The sequence below is a fragment of the Hetaerina americana genome, unplaced genomic scaffold (genome assembly GCF_022747635.1).
Source record: "Hetaerina americana unplaced genomic scaffold, ioHetAmer1.1.p SCAF_55, whole genome shotgun sequence".
Lineage (NCBI taxonomy): Eukaryota > Metazoa > Arthropoda > Insecta > Odonata > Calopterygidae > Hetaerina > Hetaerina americana.
This window is the reverse complement of record NW_027287150.1, coordinates 2,487,394-2,512,628: the sequence shown is the minus strand read 5'-3', so window position 1 is coordinate 2,512,628 and position 25,235 is coordinate 2,487,394. Positions and strand designations below refer to the sequence as shown.

Below are 25,235 nucleotides of genomic sequence, written 5' to 3'. Positions count from 1 at the left end.
TTAGATTTGGTGAAATATAAACATGTTGTTGATAAATGAATAAAAACAGATAAAACGAATAAAGAGAATTTTGAAACTTAGTTGGAGGGAGTTAAAGTGCTACCTTAGTGAGAAAAGTTTATGTTTTCTCAAAATATTTGACAATGTATGTTCAAAACATTCTTTGAATGCCCAAATAAAATAAAACAGTCTTTAGCCAGGCTAAAGATGATTAATGCCAAGTATTATTACATAAACCATTATGCTAAGAGGCACATTTTACTGGATAAACCAATATTAAAGGAAGAAAACACTTTCATCTTGGAAACCAGTGGCAGGAAACACTTTTCTACCATATTATATCGATAAAAGGCTTATGTAATGTAATCTCAAGGGGCACATTTGAGATAAGTTTGCTTCATTTTTTAACTTTATTGTTTAATGTAACTGTTTAACTTTATTCATTTAAGAAATTAGAGAAAGAATTCAATGGAGTCTGTCCAAGTTAGAAAATAATCATGAAAGTTGTAGCACCTGTACAAAAAATTCAACATATTTTGTATACAGTCAGAACCTTTTATCCGAGAGGTAACTTAAATGATGAAAAGTTCAATATTATTCAAACAACACCTTCCAATTAATACTTCAAACTTCAAATTAAAAACCTACAAACTCTGATGCAAAACACTATCTGTATTTGAGCATTTCTTGTGTACATAGTGAAAGAAGTACATTTCAATCACAAATAAGTCCTGCTGATTGTAACTAGACAGCAAAGAATACAAAATGTTTAGACATGAAAAAGCCACTGTTGAATGATGAATTTATATGGATAATTTTTAAAAATCTTCTGCACTTGCCATTGCTAAAAACAAACGGTAAAATTGTCAAGTGCATCATACTATTCAAGCCATAAAAATTGAAAGCTTGGTTGAATAAATAGATGAAGTCGAGTGACAAGGTTTATCAACATCATTTTAATTATTTAATAATGCTAACACAAGGCCACAGAATAATGAGAACAGTTTGGTTTTCCCTTCCTTTTCGCATTTGATTGAAATTCTCCTTACTGTAATGATTGCACAGTTAACTTTTGGAATTGTCAACACTGTTTGATTTAATTTCTCCAGTTAATATGCATAAACTTTCCTATGCTCATATAAACTGTCAATGTCAAAAGTAGGAAACGACTAGATACATTTCCCAGGGTAGAAGTTCACCTAAGCGAATTATGAGGGTTGTGTAATGAAGAAGAAGGTCTACTGCTCCGTAAAAATGGCTTAAGCCAAGTTAAGTGATTTTAAAATTGTATATTCCGTGTGCAGAATTTTTCTTTTGGAATTGAATCAATGGCTGATATTGCCCTTATATGATGTACACCAATTTGATATTCCCCAGAACATGACATTAATTACTCCTCATCATCACAGACAGGATTCTCTTCTGAAATACGTACAATTACAAAGAATGAATAATGTAACTAAGATAATTGTTAAAAAATGAAATACTCTTACCGAATAGTAAAATTCCCAAAAGTGAAGAATGAGATTCAGAATATTCTCTCCAATTTAATATGAAAATAAATAGTCCATGCTTTAGTGCAGCTCATTCTTTCTTGTCATATTCCACCTCTTCAACTAACAGTTTACCTTAAAATAGCTTCCCCAGGGCTCTATGAATTTTTTCCAACATTGAGGCACACCAGAAAATGAATTCTCCTGTTGGAAGGGAATATTTTTTAAGTAATTAATATAAACAGCACTACTACTTAAAATTATACGTATAAGAGTATATACATATATATATATATATATATACACACATTCTCGGGTAAGTCTCTCGGCACCTTCAGCTCCACCCAAGCTAAAGTGATTTTTCCGGTACCAGGTCTTCCTGGGAAACCATAACCGGCACAGGGAAAGGAACTGGCCCCCCTACCCTTATGTGTGAATTTCACACGCCGTATAGGGCTTAGTACTAGGTGAACTCTACCATCACCTACCAAACCGACCTTCGGGTTGATTGCTGTGCTTATAATTAATATATATGCATATATATACATTTATACAGGACACAGCACTTAAATCTGGACAAGCATGCGTTTTCTCCAATGAGATTTTCTTGCCGGGTTAGCAAAACTTTCCCCAGACTTCTCCGAAGCATTATACTTAGCCACAATATCGTTAACAGTTGATCTGTGGGCTACCAGAAAAATCAAACTATTTCGAAATATATCACCCCCAGCCTGAACATTTTGATAATAGAGGTTCTTTGATGGTACTCCGCACTTGTACGCAACATCTCAGCCATTTTGAGGTTATGGCTGTTTACTAGATGTCTATAGCTTTCAGGAACGCCAATCGCGACCTCCAATGCAACTGGGATATGGTGGTAAATTAAAATTGAAATTCGTCCGGATTTAAGCACTGCACCCTGTATATATACAGATGGTGGGTTTTTGTGTTTGAATGTGTGTATATGTGTACATATAGTATATATATATATATATGTATGTATACATGGAAACACACCGAGTTCCTTCCTTCTCTCCTTTGAGAAAGGTGGCTTGACGACCAAAAATTCCTAAATGTGTGAGTTTCTTTTCTTTTTTGCGTGCTTCTGTTTTTGTTCACTAGTGCTACCTTGATGTAAATAATTATTCACATCTACGAAACTTCCACAGACACAGACGTTTCAAAAGTATATATACATATAAATACATATATATATATATATATATATATATATATATATATATATATATATATATATATATATTAGTACATACTACCTTGATCAAAAAGTTCCCGGAATAACCACCTTGTGGCGCTCCCATCGTTCCGATTTGAGTTCTGTTTTTTTTGTTAAATTGGTACATCTGTTGTTGATATTCCCTTTAAATCTTAGTGTCATAACTTGACATTTGCAAAAGTTACGTAGCCAAGAGTACATCTATCTCTGTGTGTGTTGGCGATTTTTTACAATTTCAGAAATGGATTTAAATTTGCAACAACGAACTTGTATTAAATTTTGCGTAAAAAACGGATTTAGTGGCGCACGGACGTTGGAAATGTTGGAAAAGTGTTTCGGCAACGATTCTCTAAAAAAAACGGTCGTTTACCAGTGGCACGAGCGGTTCAGAAGTGGTCGTGAGTCAATCGAAGATGATGAACGCAGTGGCAGACCATCGAAAGTCGGTGAAAAAATTGATAAAGTAAAAGAAATGTTGGTCAATAACCGCAAATTAACCATCAGAGAAATAGCGGAGGACTTGAACATTGCCTATGGATCCGCCCAAGACATTGTGGTTAATGATTTGGGTTTCCGTCGTGTAGCAGCAAAGTTGGTGCCGAAAGACCTCAATTTCATGCAAAAAAGAGACCGTGTTGACGTCGCAAAAGACATGATTTGCGAGGCTGAATCCGATCCCACATTCATCAAAAGGATCATTACTGGAGACGAGACGTGGGTTTATGAGTACGACACGCAATCCAGACATCAGGCAAGTGAATGGCGTTCACCAAATGAGCCGAGACCAAAAAAACCACGTCGTTTTCAGTCAAAAAAGAAGGCAATGCTGACGGTTTTCATGGATTACAACGGTGTAGTGCATCATGAATTTTTGCCAGAAGGCCAGACAGTAAACAAAGAGTATTATTTGGGCGTTATGAGACGTTTGCGTGAAGCAATTCGCCGAAAGAGACCAGAAATGTGGGCAGAAAACTCGTGGATTTTGCACCATGATAACGCACCGTCGCACAGTGCTATCATTATTCGTAATTTTTTGACGAAAAATGCAACAAATACCATCCAACAGCCACCGAATTCACCTGATTTGGCTCCCTGTGACTTCTTTCTGTTCAATCGAGTTAAAAAACCATTACGGGGAACGCGTTTTAGCAGCCGAGAGGAAGTAATGGAAAAATCGCAGGAAGCACTGATGGACATACCGAAAACCGAATATATAAAATGTTTCGAGGATTGGATCAAGCGCTGGCATAAGTGTGTTGCAGTCGATGGGGATTACTTTGAAGGGGACAATATAGATTTAGATGAATAAACTTGTATTTTTAATTTTCTGAATAAATTCCGGGAAATTTTTGATCAAGATAGTATATATACAAATATTTACATATACATATATATACATACATAATATATATATATATATATATATATCTATATATATACATTATATATAACATTTTAAGAGCACAATAGAACACAAAAATATAGCATCAGCCCTAAATATAATACTACCCCCTAGTCCATCAGCATGAACAAGCACCAGTACTCCTGTAATTCTGCCTCACTCTCTTTTCTCTTCCCCTCCTTTCACATGCAAATTCCCACTACCTTTCCTTCAAAGGGGATCAAGATGGTGCAGTGGCTAACGTACTGGCTTCCCATCCAGAGGCAGCCGATATTTTTCCGTGGTATCTCAATCAGTACCCGAGGTGCTTTATGGAGGGCACTTTGAATGAGTACGCCATCGTTGGATGGGATGTTAAGCTGCAGATCCCCTGGTGCCTTTCGTTTAGAGTAGACTAATGTTAGATGCCAAGCTCCTCTCCACCCTTCATCCTTTCCTGTCCATCCCTAATTGCGCAAATGACCTCGGCTGTCAGTCGCCTCCCCTAAAACTACTACCACCTTTCCTTCGACTAGCGTTACTCCCTAACCATCCTTGAATCCCTACCCAATTCAGCCACCAATATAGAGGTGAGAACTCACGAATCAGCATACTACATATTAGCTTTCTGATATTTTGACATTCGCAGGCTCAACCATCACCACTAGATCCCTTCCCAACATACCTCGTACCTCCTCGACCCCAGCCCTCGCATTCCCTCCAGACCTGAAGAATGCCGACAGCTTAAACTTTCTGAAATATGAGTGTCTTTTCACATGTTATCTATTTATATTTTTTTGTTCAATTGTGCCATCCAAATGTTATATTTGTATCAAAAACTGTGCACTTGAATTTTAATTTCCCTTGGGACCATGGGCACCAGCAGATTGGAAACCTGGGCAAGGTGGGGGGAGGCAAAAGACAAATGAAACTAGTTCAATAACTATAACCTTTCCTCCCTTCCCTGGGGCATCATTTTCTCCCCATGCATATTTGGAATTGTTCTATGATTATAATAATCATAGAAATGACTGCCTTGATAAGGTAAGTGACATTGCATCTGAAATTTGTTAGAGCACTGCAACTATTGGGGGAGAAATAATGACTTGCCCTTTTCAGCCTGGCCAGCACCCATGCTCAGAACAATCATTGGGTCCTTCCCAAAATTCCTACACTGTGTTCACTGACAAAGAGCCGGAAACACATCTAATATTTACTTGTTATTTCTAGTTCTTCCAAAATAAAGTTTACTAACTGACATTTAGTTTATTGATCATTGCATTCTTTATGATTCACAGAAAATTTCTAAGAGATTGATGGTCAAAATAATGTGATAGTGTCACTGTTATGCTGCCTCATTACTTAAATTATGGGTAATGCCTAGAAAAAGCAGGTGTTGTACATTGGAAAATTGATACTCTCTTTAATAGAGCTGGAAGTTCCTCCAATTTAAGAGTACTGATTAAATGGTTAGGGATGATATGTCCATAGAGGAGTCATTCCAATAAATGAAGCCATGGGTTTTGTTACCATTAAGGGATATTGATAATTCCAGGTAGATGGTTCAGCATGCTAACACCAATTTCCTTCACTGACTGGTGAAGAGAATACAAAACTACTAGGAATTGGTCTAGTTGTCTCAAAGAACCAAAATAAAACGATATAATCAACATATCTATAATAATATCAGATATTTTTTGAAGCATGGGTGGTCTGAATTAAAAGTTTCCCTCCTCAAGTTCCCATTATGATTTCCACTGAAATTGGAGAGGGCGGAGAAGTCATGGACAGACAATGACTTTACAAAACCCATACTAATGCTCATTGAAAAGCACATGAACGCTAGGGTAACACCTCGATGGTAGTTTGAAATCACAAGAAGAGGGGATCATGAAGGATGTGGTAGTTAATGAATTGGCTCCACACCCAGAAGATCCTGTTTGAATACCAGCAGTGCCAGGGTATTCCAGAGTTATCCTGATCCCCACTTGGGGAGGAGAGCACCATCCATTGGATGGGATGCTGAATTGTGAAACCCTTGACACCTTTCATTTAGAGTTTGCTAATGCTGACGAATGCTGAGTTACTCTGCACTCTTCTGCCATTCCCACATTATCCTACCCACACCAAATTACCCTCCTATCCCTAATGGTGCAAATGACATTAACTGTCAGTTGTCTTCCCCTAATAACAGCTACAACAAGACACAAGCACTTCTTTCATATTTTTAGGCATGTTTTAAATGATTTTCCTGTATTTCTAATGCTACTTTTTTCCAGGGTTTGCATTCTTGTCAAATTCAAAATGAATATAGATCACAAGTGATTTTATTTTGACCACAATGGACATGAAATCAAACACATTATGGATCCACATGAATATTATTAATGTGAAACAAAGTGTGATGACATAGAAATGCCAGATTTAAAGTGTTCTCATTTTACTGTCAAAGCCACATTACCCCATCAGAGGCCTAAATGACATCATGATACTGAAAGATTGCGTGAACATGTACAGTTTGTTACATGCATGGCAACTTATGAAGGTGTCTAGCAAATTGTAAGTGGGTCATTTAACAATTGCAAATGAAGTCTGGGAATTCAAATTTACCAACTTATGAAGCACAAAATATTTTAGGGATGGCGTTGAAAAATTAAAGATCACTTAAGAGAGGTAAATGCAAAATGCTGTAAGGCACGGACGTCAATTTCCTTCTGCCTGAACCAAGCTGCTATGCATATGTGTTAGGAAGGCCACAATATTTATTGAAGAGTGATCAAAGCTATCTTGGTCCTTACTAATTAAGGTGAGTACAAAAGAATTAGTTTGCAAAGGATGCTGTTGCAGTGTAAAGCTCAAGAAGCTCAAGTATGAAGGGATACAATGAGCAACAATTAATTAATGTAGATAAGAAAAGTGCACAACTGGTAATATCTCATTTTGCAGAGTGGATTAATTTTCAGATGTAGAATTGGCACCACACCTTAATTAATTTTGCGCAGTAAATACCTCCAAAAGATGAAAGTTAAAATGACTGACAATTAGAATAAATTAAATTAAATTTCTCAGAGGTTTTGACTCGTAGAGAAAGAATTAAAAATTTTTGTTGTTCTAATTCACTTAATAAAACAACAATAGTCATGTAATTTCAAATGGTAATATGATATAAGTTACTATCACAAAAAAAAGGTTGAAAATGAGGTATGTATTGTACATAATGATACAAACATTTTGGCATTTTGCTTATTGAGTCATAAATACGTATTAAAAGCACAAAAATGCTTGCAGACTCCTAGCATTGGGAGACCAGCTCCTGTTATACAGTTGAATCGTTATAAATAAACACACATCCTCCTTTTACAAAAAAAGGGCAAAACAACTATAGCAAAAGCGATAACTGTGGAAGTGTTAAGAGCACAAGTTTAGTGCAGCATAAGATGAGTACTTTACCAAAAAGGAAAAACACGTTTTGTTGATGAGTACACAAAAGCCAAGTACAAATGCATTATAAAAAGTAACATATTACTTTTACAAAAGTAATTCACAACATCGATAAAAACATGAGACAGCACCATGTTATAACTTGATTAATTTAAACTTTCATAACTTTTGCTCATGCATTTGTGTATTGGTGCAAAAATATTTTCAGCATGTATTAACTTTCATTAACTATGAATAAAATGTAAATTCAAAAAGTGACTTACATTTCTTAGGCCATGATTGGAAACTACTTTGACATATGCTTTTCCAACTGGCATTATAACCCTGTGCACGACTTTTTAAGTCAAAATATGTCATATTCTTAGATATATTTTCATTTTCACCAAGTTGATTGCCAGTGCTATGCTTGGCTTCAAATACTTCGAAAAATAAGTTCAACAGTTCTCTTTTGCAGGTCTTTAACCTTCCTGCTGGTGTGCCGAACATTTTTTTCGTCACTCCTTGCTTCCGACCATTCACAGCCACTTCAAATGCACCTTTGTCAACCCTGGACCACACAATGCTGGAAGGACAAGGTACCAGTTGTGCCATCATCCCTCCCTCCGAGTATCTCCCATGCGGAAAGGAGAGGGACGACTGAGTTATGACGGGAGGGTGATGTCTGATCCTGAATGAACCCTTACTTGGCAGATGCACTCTATCAATTATTGCACGTTGCATGGCCTCCTGAGAAAATGGACAGCCTCCCCCGACCACTATGGACGAAAAACAAATGGGATCCGACAAGAAATGAGACAAGAGGGCTCCTTCGACCCCAACGGAACACCACCTGGCCAGCTTATCGCTACACGAAAGGGAGTATGTCTGCTCTCCACGCCCTGGCTTGTAGCGGATTACCCGGAGGACGTGATACAGAGCGCCAGCCAAGTGAGGGTCACAAATCCCACTCTGAGGAACACACTTGGCCCCTGTACGATGAATATCATCCGAACTGTATCCCAAGCATCCACGTTTCTCCGGCACCATTTCTTCTCCTCCTGTTTCTGAGCATTTCCTTTTCATGCCGGCCAGAATAGTTTTCTCATTCACCCGAGTCAGTTCACATCCATGACCTGAAGAAGACCCATTATCCGAATTTCCCATTTCTACCAGTTTTTCATGAGCCAAACTGTCGCGTGAGTCACAGACAATATTTTTTAAGTCCCTTGTCAACCCATTACTTGTTTTCTCTATAACTTCCACCCCATTATCAAGAAGACTAAGATTGATTTCATTTTTTGACAGAGATGGGCCGACCGAGTCATCATCAGGAGCCATTCCTTTTGGAATGATTGATGCATCGCCACAAGGCGTGTGGCTTGAGTAAAAGTGGAACCTGATTCCATCTTTAACATTACACTTTCCATTGTTCTCAGGCGGATATATGACACGCGATTGTTTTCCGCGAAAAACTAAAAGCAGCTCATAGTAAAGGTACCTCAAGAAACCTCTCCTAGCCATGACCTCGGCATGACTGTCATTCAATACATCTCCTTTGGGGCTCATTGCACTATGACCCAAACATTTTGACCCCGTGCCAAGGGAAACCACCTCCAAATTATGACCCTTCACTTTATTTTTTGTATCCTCCAACACAATACCTGAGAGAGCCGTCCACTCGGTCCCTGCTTTGGGTTTACCAGTTTTCGGGAGAGACATGTAATGATCATGGCAACACCTGGCCACCTCATTGGCAAGGCCACTCGATAACGCTAAGTTATCTTGGACACCTGCCACAATCCCATCCTTCTCATACAGATTCGACTCCGTCAAGTTAGTCCTCACTTCCACATCTTTCAAGGGTACAACTCCTTCTTTACTCTCACTGTTGCTGTCACCCATATTTCAATCAAAACAGCCTATGCAACACGCGCTGGATTCCAAGCATATTTTTCCACTTTCTTGATTGAACCCAGAGCAGTCATGTCTTCCTCAGAGAGAGAGAAATTAAGTTTAATATTCTCAGCAATTCGATTTGGGGTGACTGATTTCGGTATAACACCTAGAAAAAAATAGAAATTTCATTAAAATAATGTTAAATCACAAGGAGGGAAAACACATCAGACTCAAAATTACCTATGTGGGCCAAGATATTGAATAGGAATAAAAATTAGGCATTGGTTTTTTTAAAACAAACTCTCTCAATCCTTTTCATTGAATACTTTGAATAACTGATTTAAACTGATAAAATATTGATTATACATGGAGGGAGACAAAGGTATTGTAAAAGGAGAGTGGAGGTCAAAGCAGGGAAATCCATGACAAGGTACTGTGAAGGGATGGAATCCAAAGGCATAAGGATCAGAATAGTATTTGGAAATGGATAAACAGAATTTGGGGGTGCATAACCAGCTCATATTATAGCAAAGTGAAAAGAAAGAGAGATCTACCATGCAGAAAGACCTGCTTTCATCAGAAAGTGTAGGAATTTGGGGTCAGATGTGAAAGAAGGCAGTGAGAGGTGAAATATAATTAAAGGATAACTACATTTCTTCATAAGGGCAAAGCTGGAGGGAGGGAACACGATGATGGAATATGGTTATGAAGAAATTGACAAGGGGATTCAGTAACTTAAGTGTGGTGGAACTGGCAGTCAAACAGATGAGAGAGCAATAGCTAGGGAGGACTCAATCAAGGGGATCATACAAAATTAAGATTCAGATTAATACAAATCGGAAAGGATTATCACAAATTAGATTACTCTTTATTGTGAAGCTATCCCTCAAAGTAAAACTTCAAGGACTTAGTAATTTAGCTCATCAGGCTCAGCATATTCTCACTCGCACTCACTCGCACGCGGTCAACGAGGGTGGACGTGTTTTCTCATCGCTCCGCGGAAGTGAAAGTTTGTGGCCAAAATGCCTGGTGAGGTCATTGCGGAGAGTAAAGTGGTGATTAAGTGCAAGGTCTGTAAAAGGAACTTAAAAAACGGTGCCCAATGCACGGATTGTGGATGCTGGTTTCACTTCAAGTGCAGTAAGAAGACCATGAAGGAGTGTGTTCAAGAAGGGTGGAAGTGTGATCAATGTGAAAAGAGTGTTTCAAATGAACTAAGCAAGAAAGACTCTGCAATAGAAAAGCTAAGGAGTGAACTGCAAACGGCTAAGGAAGAAATAGCAGCCCTAAAGGATGAAAACAAAAGGTTAAAATGTCAACTAGATAACAAATGTGAACGTTTCGAGACTGTTAGAGACAGGAGATGTAAGAGATGCACGGAAACGAGAGCACCGGAAAAACGCCGCAGTGCTGATTTGTGTGGAGGAGGCAGCACAAGAGAAGAAAATTCAGTTAGGGAAGGTCAATCACATCCACAAGGAATGTGTGAACTTAAGAAGAATAAAACAAAGTTTAGAATCATGGGGGATTCTATCATAAGATTCAGCGGAGAAGTTTGCAAGGAAGCTGGGGCAACGGTAAATTGTTTCCCGGGTATAAGAACGGAGCAACTGCAATACAAAATTGAGGAGATGGAGGGTGAGCGGGAAGAGGAAGTGGTGATCCTACACGTTGGCACAAATGATGTCCGAGGGGCTAAAACAGGTGACCATGTTGTGGGATTGGTGTGGGATTTAGCCATTGCAGCAAAGCAAAAATTTAAAAAGGCAAACATAGTGATTAGTGGGATTATAAGAAGAAAAGATATTTGGGACCGCAAAATCGACTATATTAACGAGGGAATAGACTGGGTGTGTCAAAGACTAGGTTTATTCTTTGTTGATACAAACTGCTGGATTAGTGATGGCGATTTGGGGATAGATGGTGTCCATCTAAACAGAAGGGGCTCCCATAAGCACGGAAGTCTACTAGGCAAGTTAATAAACACATACAAGAAGCAGGGAAACTTATAGGAGTCAACCGAGGTGATTTGGAGGTGGAAACCAATAGCCACCGCAGAGGCGAAATCACTTTCTGTGTGACAGCCTCATACAACGGGGGAGAGTTCACAGAAGAGTCTGTCAGACGAAGAAGAACTGAAGCAGGGACCGGAAGCGGAGGGCGGAGGACACTCGACGAGCGTGAAGACGGGGAATGGCGAGGAACGACGGGATGTGTGGCGAGCAGAGTGTTGCCCAGTGGCTCTACAAGCAGACCCGAGATTGTGCACGGTATAGATGGTAAAATTGAAGGTAAGGGCTTAAATATCCTCCAGGTAAACTGTAGAAGTATCCTCAACAAATCTAGGGAATTTGAGACAGTAATAGATGCTTGTAATCCCAACATCATAATTGGCACAGAATCTTGGCTTCACGATAGCATTACATCGGCCGAAATTTTTCCGTCAAATTACAATGTCTATCGAAGGGATCGAGGTGGGAAGGGCGGAGGAGTATTCATTTGTGTTTGTAGCAACATAATAAGCTTTTTAGATTGGCAACAAAGTAACTGTGAGATGATGTGTGTAAGGATACGAGAAGCAGAAAGTAGAAAATGGTTAAAAATAATTGCTCTGTATAGAAGTCCAAGCGAAGGTATGCACTCGTTGGAGATCCTTGCTGACTATTGCTCTGAAAACCCCCAAGATAACATCATCATAGCCGGGGATTTAAACCTTCCAGAAATAGGGTGGGGGGGCAAAACAGCGGGTGGCGGGCAGGCACAAGATCTGGTAAATCGCCTCATTAACGAAGAAGGGTTTACCCAGGTAGTAAATAAGCCCACTAGGGGAGAAAATACCCTCGACGTTTTTCTACTTAGACCTCCAAACCCTATCATTAGTGTAGATGTCTTTCCGGGAATAAGTGATCACGCAGCAGTGTGTGTTAAAATGGACTGGTATAGATCAACAAAAGGTATGGGGGATGAAAAGAAAATTTGGCAATATACCCGGGCAGATAGGGAAGGGTTCCAGGAATTTTTAAGGGGCAAGTTTCCTGAATGGGCAGCTAGTGGAGCGACCGTGGAGAAAATATGGGAAACATTCAAAGAAATAATTCTTGAAGGGCAAATGAAGTATGTTCCCATAAAAAATTTGAAACAGAACTCGGATCCGGAGTACTACAACAAAACCATAAAAAAACTAAAGATAGCGGTAAGAAAGGCACACAGATTAAAGAATGAAAGTACAGAAATGTCACACCATTACAGGACCTTGGTCCGGAACCTAAATAGGGAAAAGAAGGAGGCAAAGGAAAAATTTCTTATCAATGCAATTTCAAAAGACAACGCAACGAAATTTTATAGATACATGAGAACAAGGAAAGATAACAGGGAACGCGTGACTATATTAAAAACTAAGGAAAATGGTATTGTAACAGACACTGTAGAAATAGCAAATATGTTCAACTCCTGCTTTACGGATGTTTTTCGGGGAATAGAAAACAAAAAGGAAAATAAGGCTTGCCTAAATTGCTCAGAAACGACAGAGAACTTCATCAACATAACAGCACCAAATAGCCTACTGCCCTCGACAAACGGTATTATCTTGGAGGACTCATATTTTGTGAAAAAAATAAGGAGGATGAGGAAAAATAAGTCAGTGGGACCGGATAATATCTCAATTGACAATCTAAAACTGGGTGATACCGCAATAGCTTTGTACCTAAGTCATCTATTCAAAGTAACTTTAAATAATGTTGCCTTGCCCAATGATTGGAAAAAAGCAAATATTACACCAATTTTCAAGAAAGGGGATAAAACAATAGCCAACAATTATAGACCAGTAAGCATAACCTCAGTTGTTTGCAAAATAATGGAAAAAAGAATCGCTGACTACATTCGGGAATGGTGGGCAAAAGATAGATGGCTATTCAAACACCAACATGGGTTTAGAACGGGATACTCGTGTGAAACGTAGCTTTTGGGTTTAAGTCAATACATCGGTGACGCAATAGACGAAGGAAAGGAAGTGGATGCAGTAATTGTTGATTTTTCGGCAGCTTTTGACCGAGTGCCTCACGATAAATTATTGTTAAAGTTGGATTCGTTACCATTGGACTTGAGGGTAAAACAATGGATAAAAAATTTTCTCAGAGGCAGAACTCAAAAAGTAAAATTAGGGGATACATTTTCAAATGAGGCGAGCGTATTAGCAGGAGTTCCACAAGGTAGTGTTCTTGGGCCATTACTCTTCCTAATTTACGTAAACGATCTACCAAACAACTTACATTCCCAAATAAGACTCTTTGCTGATGACTGCATTATATACAGACGGATAGAACATGTAAATGACCATGTAATATTACAAAATGATATCGATCGCCTTGGTGACTGGGTTACAAATAATAATATGGGCATTAATATAAGTAAAAGTAAGCATATTAAATTTTCAAATAAAAAGAATGCAGAAAAGGAAATTTACACTCTCTTCGGAGAAAGAATCCTATGTACTAGTCAATGCAAATATTTAGGCATTTATTTAACTAGGGATCTTGGGTGGGGAGTCCATGTAGATAATTTGACACGGAAGGCATTTAAAGTATTGCATTGGGTGATGAGAAATTTAAAAGGAAGTAGCGTAGCCACAAAAGAAAAAGCATATAAGGCACTGGTTATCCCTATCCTAGAATACTCCTCCATAGTATGGGATCCATATGAGGTGGGACATATTAAAAAGATAGAAAAAGTGCAAAGAAAGGCAGCAAGATATGTACTCGGAAGGTACAAAAGAACAGATAGTGTCACGGATATGTTAGATGTACTGAAATGGGAGAGTTTGAAAAATAGAAGAAAAAGGAGCAGGTTAGGCGCGATGCATAGAATAGTTAAAAAGGACGAAGCGTGGGAAGATTTATGGCAAGGGATAGAAAAGCCTAACTTTAAGGGAAAAAACGACCATAGCCACAAAATAAAAATAAGGACTCAAAAAACCAATAAGAAAAAATACTCTTTTTTAAATAGAACCATTATTGATTGGAACCAGCTGCATGGAGGTTTGTTTGAGCCCTTTCCATCCAATTTTAGAAGTTTTAAGTTTAAATGTAAAGTAGCCACTGGGTAATAAACTTCACTGTAGTTTTGAAAATATTGTTTGTGTGTGATGTGGTCGGCATTTTGTATGTGGTGTGGAAGTTTGTTTGTATGTGATGTGGAAGTGCCATTATGTAAAAATATTTTGTCTCTTATCTGTTTTTATGTGTTCGAATGTAATTTTCGTTGTTAGTAGTTATCTTTGACCTAACCTGACCGTTACCACCAGGAAATTTGCCTAATTGCAACGTAATTGTGTAAATAAATAAATAAATAATAAATATTACTCTGCCCAAAAAATACACGAACTGGTGCAACCTGGCGGCCCTGACGCGGACTATAGCCCCCGTCCACCAGCGGCGCTATTTGCCTGAGACCCAATGAGCCGTCTGTGCTTGGCGGATCGTCAAGCTGTGCATATGGTGCCAGTTATGATAGTTTCTGTTGTCCCTGTTTTTAACGTTTGTCGAAAAAAGAAATGTCTCTGGTAAAAGTTATCAAGGAATTACTGAAACGTCGACAGCTGTTTACGGTGATAATTCTCTGAAGAAAACATCCGTGTTCAAGTGGATTAAGCGTTTTGAAAACACCACGGAGGCTGTAAGCCTGGGACGACCTTAAACCACCTGTTTTAACGAATAAATTGATCGTGTGCGGTCCCTTGTCCTTACTGATCGTCGAAAAACTGTCCGAATGATAGCTGATGAACTGAATTTAGGAAAATCAGCAGCTCAAACTATATAAAAACCGAACATGATGGATGGATCCTTCACCATGACAATGCACCCGCACATTCAGCATTGATTGTTCGCCAGTTTCTGGCAAAAAATTCAATCACCATCCTTGATCATCCTCATTTTCCACATCTCACCCCCTGCGACTTTTTCCTATACCCAAAATGCATAAAAAGTGATGAGGGGACATCACTGGGAAGATGTGGACACAAGAAAGCAAGAAACAACGAGAAAACTAAAAAGCCTAACTGCCGCGGACTTGCAAGGGTACTTTAAGAAGTGGAAAAGAAGATGGAATGAGCGCATAGCAACGAACGGAGAGTACTTAGAAGGCAACAAAATCGATGTAGACTAAATTCTACAAAATAAAGTTTTCATGGCCTCAGTTCACATATTTAGTGGACAGAATACGTATCAATAAAATGGCTGATAAGTTTAACGCACAACTTTCAAACACAAATAAGGTGAGTACAACACAGTCATTCTTACCTACACCCTGTTGAACAGCCCATCGAAGAAGAACCTGAGCTGACCCCTTGCCTAACTTACGAGCGATGGAAGTTACTACTGGATCATCTACAAGAGAATGGTTATAGGACCCTCCTAATGATGAATAAGCTTGAAGGTGGATTCCGTGGGTTGTGCAGAATTTCAATAGTTCCTTCTGTTGAAAGTGAGGATGAAACTCAACCTGCAAAAGAAATCACCAAGTTAGTTAATATTGGCGAATGAATGCATTTCTCGCAAAATCAAACACAACATTATTGCAAAATTAAATTATGACTGATTTCATGCAGCGCACAATCTACTTCAAATAACTGTTAATTTTATCGTAAAATAAATAAGGTAATAGTGGCATAAATGATATAATAGAGACATAAATCAATAATAAGTCCGAATCCTACTTTGATACAAAATAAGTAATAAAGTTTGGAGTACAAATTTAATTAAACTGCAGGAGAGATAAATTGTTCATGTCTCCTGAAATGTGGATGTAAATCACTTTGCAATAAAACTATCAAAATTGAAGTTCTACTCAATCATATTTTACTCCTACTGGATTATAACAAAAGTTGAATGGCATGGAAAAATTACACAGCACAATTTTCAATATTTACCAAAATCATGTTAACTCTTGCTCGAAAGATGTTATGGTTAGAGCAAAGAAATGTTACAAAATTTATTCCACGACAATATTCAAATAACAACTATCCTTCACTAGGCATTACCTCCCATAGTTTCCAGAATGGTGGGTCATAGGTCACCTACTGAAGAAGAGTCAATTTACATCTAGTTGAATTGTGTACATTTATGGGTCAGAAATATTCACTGTAGGGGGAAAGATAGCAACAATGGCTATTCATAATTACCTCACATGAATATTAATCTTTCATTCTAAGGTAATCCATTAATTTAATGGATGTTGCAACTCTTGCACAGTACCAAACTGCTACTATTAGCCACTATGCACCAAGCGAATTTCCTCTAGTTTTTCCTATATTACTTTCCTTTCAACATTTCTTCGTACCTGCCTCCAGTAATGCCCAAAACATCTATTTAACTCCTTCCTCAACCCCGCTTACCTCAAATTCGCCCATTCCTTGCACGTCCTTCAACATCCCACTGCTTCTCAATTTCTCCTCCGTGTGCTTTTTCAGCCTTCGTGAGATTCCACCCATCCACTTACTCTCTATTCTCACCACAAAAGTCCCTGCAGAGTCTTCCTCAATTGTTATCTCATTTCTTATCCATACCCACATCTCAAAAACCTACAATTTATGCTCATTCTCTTGCCTTAAAGACCATGGTTCACATCCATAGCCCCATTAACATTTCCAATATATATATTTTTTAATTTTATCTATCATACACTTCATCAATTCCTTTCTACCAGCAGAGCCTTTCACCAACACTATTCTTCTACTATCTATCTTTAATGCTAGTTCATTTTCCATCAATTTCCAAATTCAGTTGCTTTAATTCAATATGAGTGTAAAAAAGAAACTTTACACTTCCACAATAAAGATTTAATATACCACGACCATGTTTCGATGCTGTACATCATCATCAGACTGTGATAGTGTGAAGTTTCTTTTTTACCCTCATAATGAAGGAATTCCACAGAGTTAAACCTGAAACTGTTATGCTTTAATTCAAAGTTGAACATAAAATAAATTTTGATTAAATTTTACATTCATGCAACATTTACTCTGCACTATTTCAAACATTAATTTCAAATGTTTGAGAGGCCCATTCAAAAAAGAAAGACCATCATTTTCTATTCATATAATTTACAGTAGGAAAATTTGATTTTATACTATATATTCATCCTACTATGTAACATACACGTGGATCCCATTTCACTGATTTGAATCCAGCGCTGTATCAGCTTTATCTATTTAAAGTTGAAGCATGTTCGATTAGCCTATGGAAACAATGGATATGCTAGCACATGACACACCATTGAAACGTTGCTTTTGCTGGCGCAAATCATCAGAGGAGGCCCATGCAAAGTGAAAGGAGGGCTAAGGAGAGCCGGTTCTCTCCTATAGTGATGCTAGAAGAATGTTTATATTTTAGAAGAGGTGAGAATTTCAAATAAATCTTACACAAACCAACATATCCATCATTATTACTACAATTGTGAGAGAAAAGCATCAAATACCGTTATACAAGCAATGGCAAAAACAATGAAAATTTCACTGGATATCGTCCAAACACTAACGACAGAAAAGTTGAACATTAGACCTGTTTGTGTCTGGTGGATTCCATGAAACTCGCCCTGACATTGCGATTATCCCATAGAAATTAATGCGAAGGGAGCCCCTCATCCTTCCTTTAGCCTCGTTTGACTTTTCCCTGTTCCACAATGTGAAGAAAACACCTTGGTGAAAAGTGCTTTTCATCACCAGAAACAGGCAAAAGTGGAATGAACGCTTCAATTTGAAATGGCTGCTGCTGACACGAGTGATATCAACAAAACTTATACCATACACAAATTACACATCAAGCTAGCGATATAATAATTTAATTAATATTATAAGAAGTTAATATAGCATAAAATTAAACTTTTGCAAAAATGTACGAGAGCTGTCCAGAAAGTACCTACATTTTGAAATGAGATATGAACCTAGCTACAAGACAAAGTTTTTTTGCATACATTTGTAGGGCATAATGTTAAACTATTTTTCTTCATAGTCACCACTTAAATTAAGGTATTTATCATAACGATAAGCGAGCTTTTCTCTTCTGCCTCAGAAGATATCTGCCACCTTACATTTTAACCACTTGTTTACACCAGCATGCAATTCTGTATCACTGTCAAAGTGCTGAGTGGCAAGCCACACCTGGCAAGAGATCTGTAATCGTAAATTGGTGATTTTCACCATCAGTCCATCAGTCAGAAGGCTTAGGCCGACCATTGGGGTCCTCGTCATGAACATTGGTGCAACCATTTTTAAACTGAATGCACAACTACCTCACTCTGCCTTCACTCATTATTCCGCCTCCGTACATTTTATAAAGTTGCCAATGACTTTTAATTGGCTTGTGGTATTTTACCAGTCACAAACCTAATCACTGATCTATCTCCCTTAACAACTTGCAGCGCATATTTTAATAGTTCGCTATGAACAAAGTAGAAGAACCAGTCTGCACACTACCACAGCAGGATGCATACTGAGTGTACAATTAGGGTTGTTTGGACACCAATATGGTTGCTCTAGCCTTACCCACCCACCTTGCCAGGCCAAAGCGTAAGTTACTTTCTGTTCAGCCCACCTATGTTCACTTTTCATTGAACTGTCCCCCATATTTAGTCTCACAAATGTAAATTATTAAGTAAATGGCCAAAAACATGAAAACAACACTTCTACTAAGCAGATCACGTTTTTGATTGATGTTATCTTGGCTTGGTTATATTCTTAACTAGAGAATTATTTTATTAATCTCCTCAATAATACCATTTTATGACAATACTATTCACAAAACAAACCGTTTCAGCCTAAAAAAGTAGCTAATGTAAGAAATACAAAAGAATGACTTTGGAAATCTTTTTTCGAAAGACTTACTTAATTTTGGGAAATAAATTGCCTACAGAAAAAGCAATAAAGAGATGGAACAATAAAGACAAAATTTGTATGAGTTTAATTTAAAAAAAGAAAGCCCCTGAAATTATGGTCAATTTTTCCTAATTAACTGCCTATCTACACAGAGTTTTAGTCATTTTAGACTCTGACAGCTTCATAAAAGTTGTATGATTCATGGGCATGTATCATGGTTTAATTTGTAGGGTACATTGACAATCAATACCTGTGTGACTTCTGTTTTCTTTTCATCTCATTTCAGTACAGAAATATAATTATTTTCTCGACCATTTCCTTATGAATATTTTAATGAGGTGGAGCTCATGTTTTAACCTACTATAAGTGCAGACATAAGGTGCTTACTCAATAAGCCCTCAGGGGATACATATTTAAATTTAATACAACCAATTCTTCCAGTTGTACAGCTGGGAATTTTTCATGTTTTTATAAATGGATTTAACTTATTTAATTTGTTTATAACGAGTGAGGAATAATTATACAATATTTTAAACAGATAAAATTCAATTTGAAGTTGGATGAGATGGATTACAGAATATAGAAAATGTATAACATTTGGATGAAATAATCCCCGAGGTGGTTGATAAACAAGTAACAAAATAAAAACTTGCTCTTTCAATACATGCCAACTCATTGTTTATTAAAGAAAAGCATCATGTCAAGTTAAAAAAAGATATCTGTGCATTAAAAAGTCTGAAATCAATTAATTACAATTAAACATTTTCAGGGATGACAGAGAATGGAAGGTGGGGTGGCATGTAGACACACAGATTAAGAACGTGACATGGTAATGGAGAACTTGGTTCCATGAAATAAGCTAGAATACTAGAAAGATAGATGGGACAAGTATTTGGGCTGTTTTTACTTTTTTCTGTCTTGGAATTTTATAGGAATGACTTCGGCTAAATCTTATATTGGGGCAATTTAAATCTCAACTAAAAGATTAGGAAAATAAACACAGATCTTGATTAACACATCTCCGGATTAATTCCATACAAATAAAAGTTACTCCATTCTCAAGAGTTTCGAGAAGGCGGGCAAAAAATAACCTAGCAAAAGTCAGTTTGGGGTTAGGAAGAGGAGGAAAATCCATAATGCATTAGCAGATATGAGTTAACCTTTAAAATGCCAATGAAATGGTAGGAGAGGTGGACTGGAGGTAAGATCAAAAGTTTCACATTGTATTTTAAATTGATACCAAATATGTAGATAAACACACAATAGACTTAAGTTAGATGAGTAGATAAGAGACCATACCTGGTTCACCGCAGGCTTTATCTTGCAATGAGCAAAGAGTTCTTCCAAATGTTTCACAGTATAATTAGACACACCAATTCCTCGTAATATGCCTTTCTCATAAAGTTCACTAAGAGCGTTCCAGGTTTCAGTTCTAAGTTTCAAGTTGTGGGAACTTTCCATAGGAATACCAGCTACACCTGGCCAATGCACCAAGTACATGTCAAGGTAGGTAACTCCCAAATGAGACAATGACTTCCTTGCAGCTCTTTCAGCAGAGTTCTTTCCATGATCATTCGGAGCTGAAATGATTTTCATCAGCACACATTCAATGAGTCAACAATTCAACAATACTTTAATCATCTACATTAAATGCCATTCATATAAGCTCACTCACCAATGCACATTTAAATTCAACCAACTCAAATACAACATTAGACCTCACCAAGTTTTGGTTCGGCAATATATTTCCACGTATGACACCTTCTGATGCCCTAGAAGATTTTTAATGGCAGAGGATATCAAACATACCTAATTTTTCCATTACCATATCTCCCACAGAAACGGCAGTTGGCAGAGAGGATAGAACTACCTTCCTACCTTATTGTGCAATTTTTCAAAGGGTGCATTTGAGGGGGTGAGTATTTGAATTGTGTATTTACCAACACATAATAAACATTCTTTAACTTGTAGTATTTTAATGCAACAAAATGAAACAAACCAGTCATTGGTAATCCATTCAACCCATTCAGGCGAGATGTAGTGGGAGTTCGTCATAATGAGAAAAACAACTATAAACGAGAAATAGATGACACACAAGAGGAGAGGAAAGTAGGTACACAATCATACAACACCATTAAGGATTGTAACAGTGCATTTAGTGGCACGCATAGCCAGGAGAAGGAAACGAGCCACATTGGCCAAATACACATTCAAACACGAAATCCCACCATATGACGAACAAATATTCATTCACACCTTGTCTTGTATTCATTCACCCAGTCTTGTACCTGAAGATGGTTTGATGAACTGAAATGCATTGTACATTACAAATAGATCAGTGGAAAAGTGCAAATTTTGTTTTTCTCATAACATTGGTAATCTACCGACCAAAGGCAGTTTTTCATGGTGCCTTACAACTAATACATACAGCAAATACGACAGTTAATCATTTTTGATAAAATGACTGCAAAATTCAGCATTAGGCTTAAATTTATTGTAGCAGCAGTCTCCTAGGATTTTACTTCATTGAATGCCCTTGAAAAATTCAGCTGCCAGCTTAAAGTCAAATTCATATTGAAATCAACACTTATTTATGGCTACTTATTAGCATATGGACTTTCTCTCGTTTGTACCAAATAATTACCTTTTCCTGTTCCTCATTATTTATGTCTTCATGCTATTCTTTTCCTAAAAGTATATTCTCTTCCTTACTCTGCCTTGTCGACTCAAGATTCTCCCATGTATCATTTACCATCAACATATCAGTCACTGGATCTCAACATTTCCTCTACTCAATTTTTCTGCTTTTTTTTGGATTGCCCCTGGCAACTTCTTCTCCCCACTCATCACACTCAAAACTTCATAGTTAGCTGGTCTTCCTCTTTTTTGTCATTTATTTTCTCCATTTTCCTCCATACCAAAATCATAATTCCAAACAATGCTCATCCTCTTACCACAAAGGCCAGTTTTCTGGGGGCTATAATAGTAATAATAATTGAATTTTGTGCATAGAATTTAACTACATTAGAATAGCCATAATGATACCAAATGTGTAATTTTTTAAATATTTAGGAAAATATGCAATTGAATGGGCCAAAAGGGATCTACATCTACATAATACCACGCAAGCCGCCGCAAGGGCGTGTGGCGGGGGGTGTTAGGTCACCAACCGTAAAAAGGAAAGGGATGATCTCTGATAATCAAAAGCTCGGTTAAATGAAATGTGCCGCGATAGCATATTTACATATTTGAATTTATGAATTATCCAATAGTTGAGATCACATTGTCCAATAAGGCCCACACTAATTGCATTTCAATGCATGGGACATACAACATCCAGGAAGCGATCAGGATTCACACCAGAAAACTTTGGGATATTTGGTTACGAGCACTCTTACAACAGAATCGATTAAGACAGCATTAGCACAAGCAGGACTTATTTAAAACAAATTATCAAAACCCTTTCAGGGGATACTTCATTGCCATCACGAACACTAATTTATTCCACATCTAACTTATATGCCACTGGTAAATCCATAGAGCAAGACTTCACAACAACATTCTTAGGTTTTCAATTATGCTCAATATCTCCTGGAAAGAAAATATTACATCTCTAGGTAACAAACTTAGCTCCACATACTATCTTTCGTGACAACTTAAACCTACAAATATCAAAACAGTGCAATTGGATGCCTACGATGGTGAATTCTTTTGTTTTATTTATAGTGTTCCATTGAGGGGACATTCTTCCTTATTGTAGAATGTTTTTTATGAAATATTGGGTTTTGTGTAATGTAATATTTTTGGGTATTATTATTTTATTCATATTCCTTACTCTACTGGCCATGTCCAAAGTCATATAATTGACAAATTGAACATTAACATGATTACTACTAAATGCCTATTTATATCCTCAAATGTTAAATCCAATCTCAACAGATGAAACTTTTACCTCTGACGATGAGGAACTATCATATTCCATTCTGAACTCTTCATGTATGAGAATTCACTTCTGCAGAGATTAACAATGCAGAATTACTTATTATTGATTGCAGAATTACCACAAAAATATTGAGAGTTCAAGGTCATCATCACAAATATTTGTTGAATGCTGACTTGCCTCATTGAAATTGTTACCTTGATGGCGGAAACGTTACAAATCCTACCAACTGGAAAAATTTATAATTGATTAAATTAGCAAATACTGAATGGATTATTAAAGTGCTATAAAACCTTCATCATGTACTTTCAACATATTTTTATAAAATGAAGACAGAGCCATGTAATTAATCCTGACGAAAATAATTCTTAAGAACAAATAGAATTAAAATTAAATCCATGATTCATTTTGGCCAGTCAAAACCTGCAGTTAGCCACCACAAGGTTTTATACAAGTAGAATACAGTATTCATTGCCTGTACTACATTTTACACTAATGTTAGCCCAGATAAATAGAAGTCTTTCACCCTACAAAATAGTAACACCCCACTAAGGGAAAATTTATAGTTTAACAGCACTTTTAATAAAAAGAAAAGCAATCATCATGTAACCGTGACGAGAGAGGGCTACTTTTGAGCTGAAGTGGGCGACCTTACAAATGGTAAACGCCTTTTGCTAAAGCATGACTAGATATTAAAAATTTCTCACAAGAAGAAAAAAAAACAGGCAATACTGGTAAATCCTTACGATTGAAAAACTTTGAATCCGTTGTGACATTAAAAAGTATTGAAGACAGAAATCAACTAATTTAAAAATCGACAAACTTCATGTTTTTATTTTTGGAATGTTACTAATGCGCGTTGAACTTTAAGTACACAGACCATCATTTTCAATAAATTTCAAACATAAAAATATTTCTAAATTTTAATACTTAGTTCTTAAGTTGGCGTTAAAACTGGATAGAAATGTATGTCTCAAGCGAAATAATACGTTCATTAAGACTTCATATTACTACGAAAATGTTCTAAGTGTAATGAAAAATGAAACTGTATACCTAATTTTGAAGTTAAAAAAATGTCATCCCGCGTCAGTCCATACTTGGGAAGTAATTCTTTCAGTGCTTGTCCAATATCTTCTTCGTTACCGTAGACTGCGGCTGTGTCTGAAAATATTTCAAATAAATACACTAACAATCTGTGAGGAACAAGGTTCTGATAGTACTATAACGAATGACAATTACCAAAAGATCTATATCCTGAAGCCAACGCAGCGTCAATCACACGATATATTAAACCTTTACCAACTATCTGGAAAGTACCGACTGAAAAAAATGAATGAACACCGATATCACACGTTTTGTTTTGATATATTAATAAAAGTTTTCCATTACGTAATTTCATACAAAACATTCAATGAATTACATTTTATCTACATCAATCATTTCACTTACAGCCAATAATGGGCATTACACGGCCTGTATTGAGTGATACATTTGTCAAACCACTTGCCATTGTATTTATCAACAAACAATAATATTCTAGAAGTGCTATTTAAAGTAGAAAAATATTGCAGGGCACTTAAAAAATAAGCATCACAAAAATGAGCAAGATGTCAACATATGGCACGAATTTTCATAAATACGAAAGGGAAATCCGATTCGTACAGGATGGAGGAAGTCGTTCAAACTAAATTGATCACAATATTCCTTTCCGTAATTTCCGAAAGCCAACATAACAAAATTTCACTGTATACCTACAATTTCTTTAGACAGAAAAACATACCCTCTCGTCTACACAATGCCATTGAAAATTACACAAATTTTTTATTAGAACATCTAGGAAAGTTTAAAATTACAGAAAATCATCTATTCCCGCTTCAACACTAGACAATTCGTACCATTCTTAAAACAACGCCATACAACTCCTTCGTTCACCGGCGTTAATATAACGCAGGACTACCACTACGATAAATTTTAACACCTAATTCCTCGGAGATAACAACGAT

At 37.1% G+C, this 25,235-nt stretch overlaps 2 protein-coding genes across 2 annotated transcripts; both read right to left on the bottom strand.

The window, feature by feature from the left end:
* Nucleotides 1–6,443: 6,443 nt before the first annotated feature.
* Nucleotides 6,444–9,544, bottom strand: Adat1 (Adenosine deaminase, tRNA-specific 1). Its single transcript, XM_071593321.1, has one exon. It carries the CDS (start codon nucleotides 9,431–9,433, stop codon nucleotides 7,781–7,783), a length of 1,653 nt encoding a protein of 550 aa, XP_071449422.1. The 5' UTR covers nucleotides 9,434–9,544; the 3' UTR covers nucleotides 6,444–7,780.
* Nucleotides 9,451–24,871, bottom strand: LOC139694798 (glyoxal reductase-like). Its single transcript, XM_071593322.1, has 6 exons — nucleotides 24,682–24,871; nucleotides 24,472–24,552; nucleotides 24,286–24,393; nucleotides 20,592–20,872; nucleotides 15,721–15,922; nucleotides 9,451–9,593 (listed from the first exon to the last, which is right to left on the bottom strand). Exons 1-6 carry the CDS (start codon nucleotides 24,740–24,742, stop codon nucleotides 9,451–9,453), a joined length of 876 nt encoding a protein of 291 aa, XP_071449423.1. The 5' UTR covers nucleotides 24,743–24,871.
* Nucleotides 24,872–25,235: the final 364 nt, after the last annotated feature.

Coding starts and splice junctions, on each gene's coding strand:
- LOC139694798 (XM_071593322.1), bottom strand. CDS start 24,742: ATGGCAAGTGGTTTGACAAATGTATCACTCAATACAGGCCGTGTAATG. Junction 24,394..24,471: donor TTCAGGATATAGATCTTTTG/GTAATTGTCATT, acceptor AAATATTTTCAG/ACACAGCCGCAGTCTACGGT. Junction 9,594..15,720: donor GGCTGTTCAACAGGGTGTAG/GTAAGAATGACT, acceptor ATTTTTTTCTAG/GTGTTATACCGAAATCAGTC.
- Adat1 (XM_071593321.1), bottom strand. CDS start 9,433: ATGGGTGACAGCAACAGTGAGAGTAAAGAAGGAGTTGTACCCTTGAAA.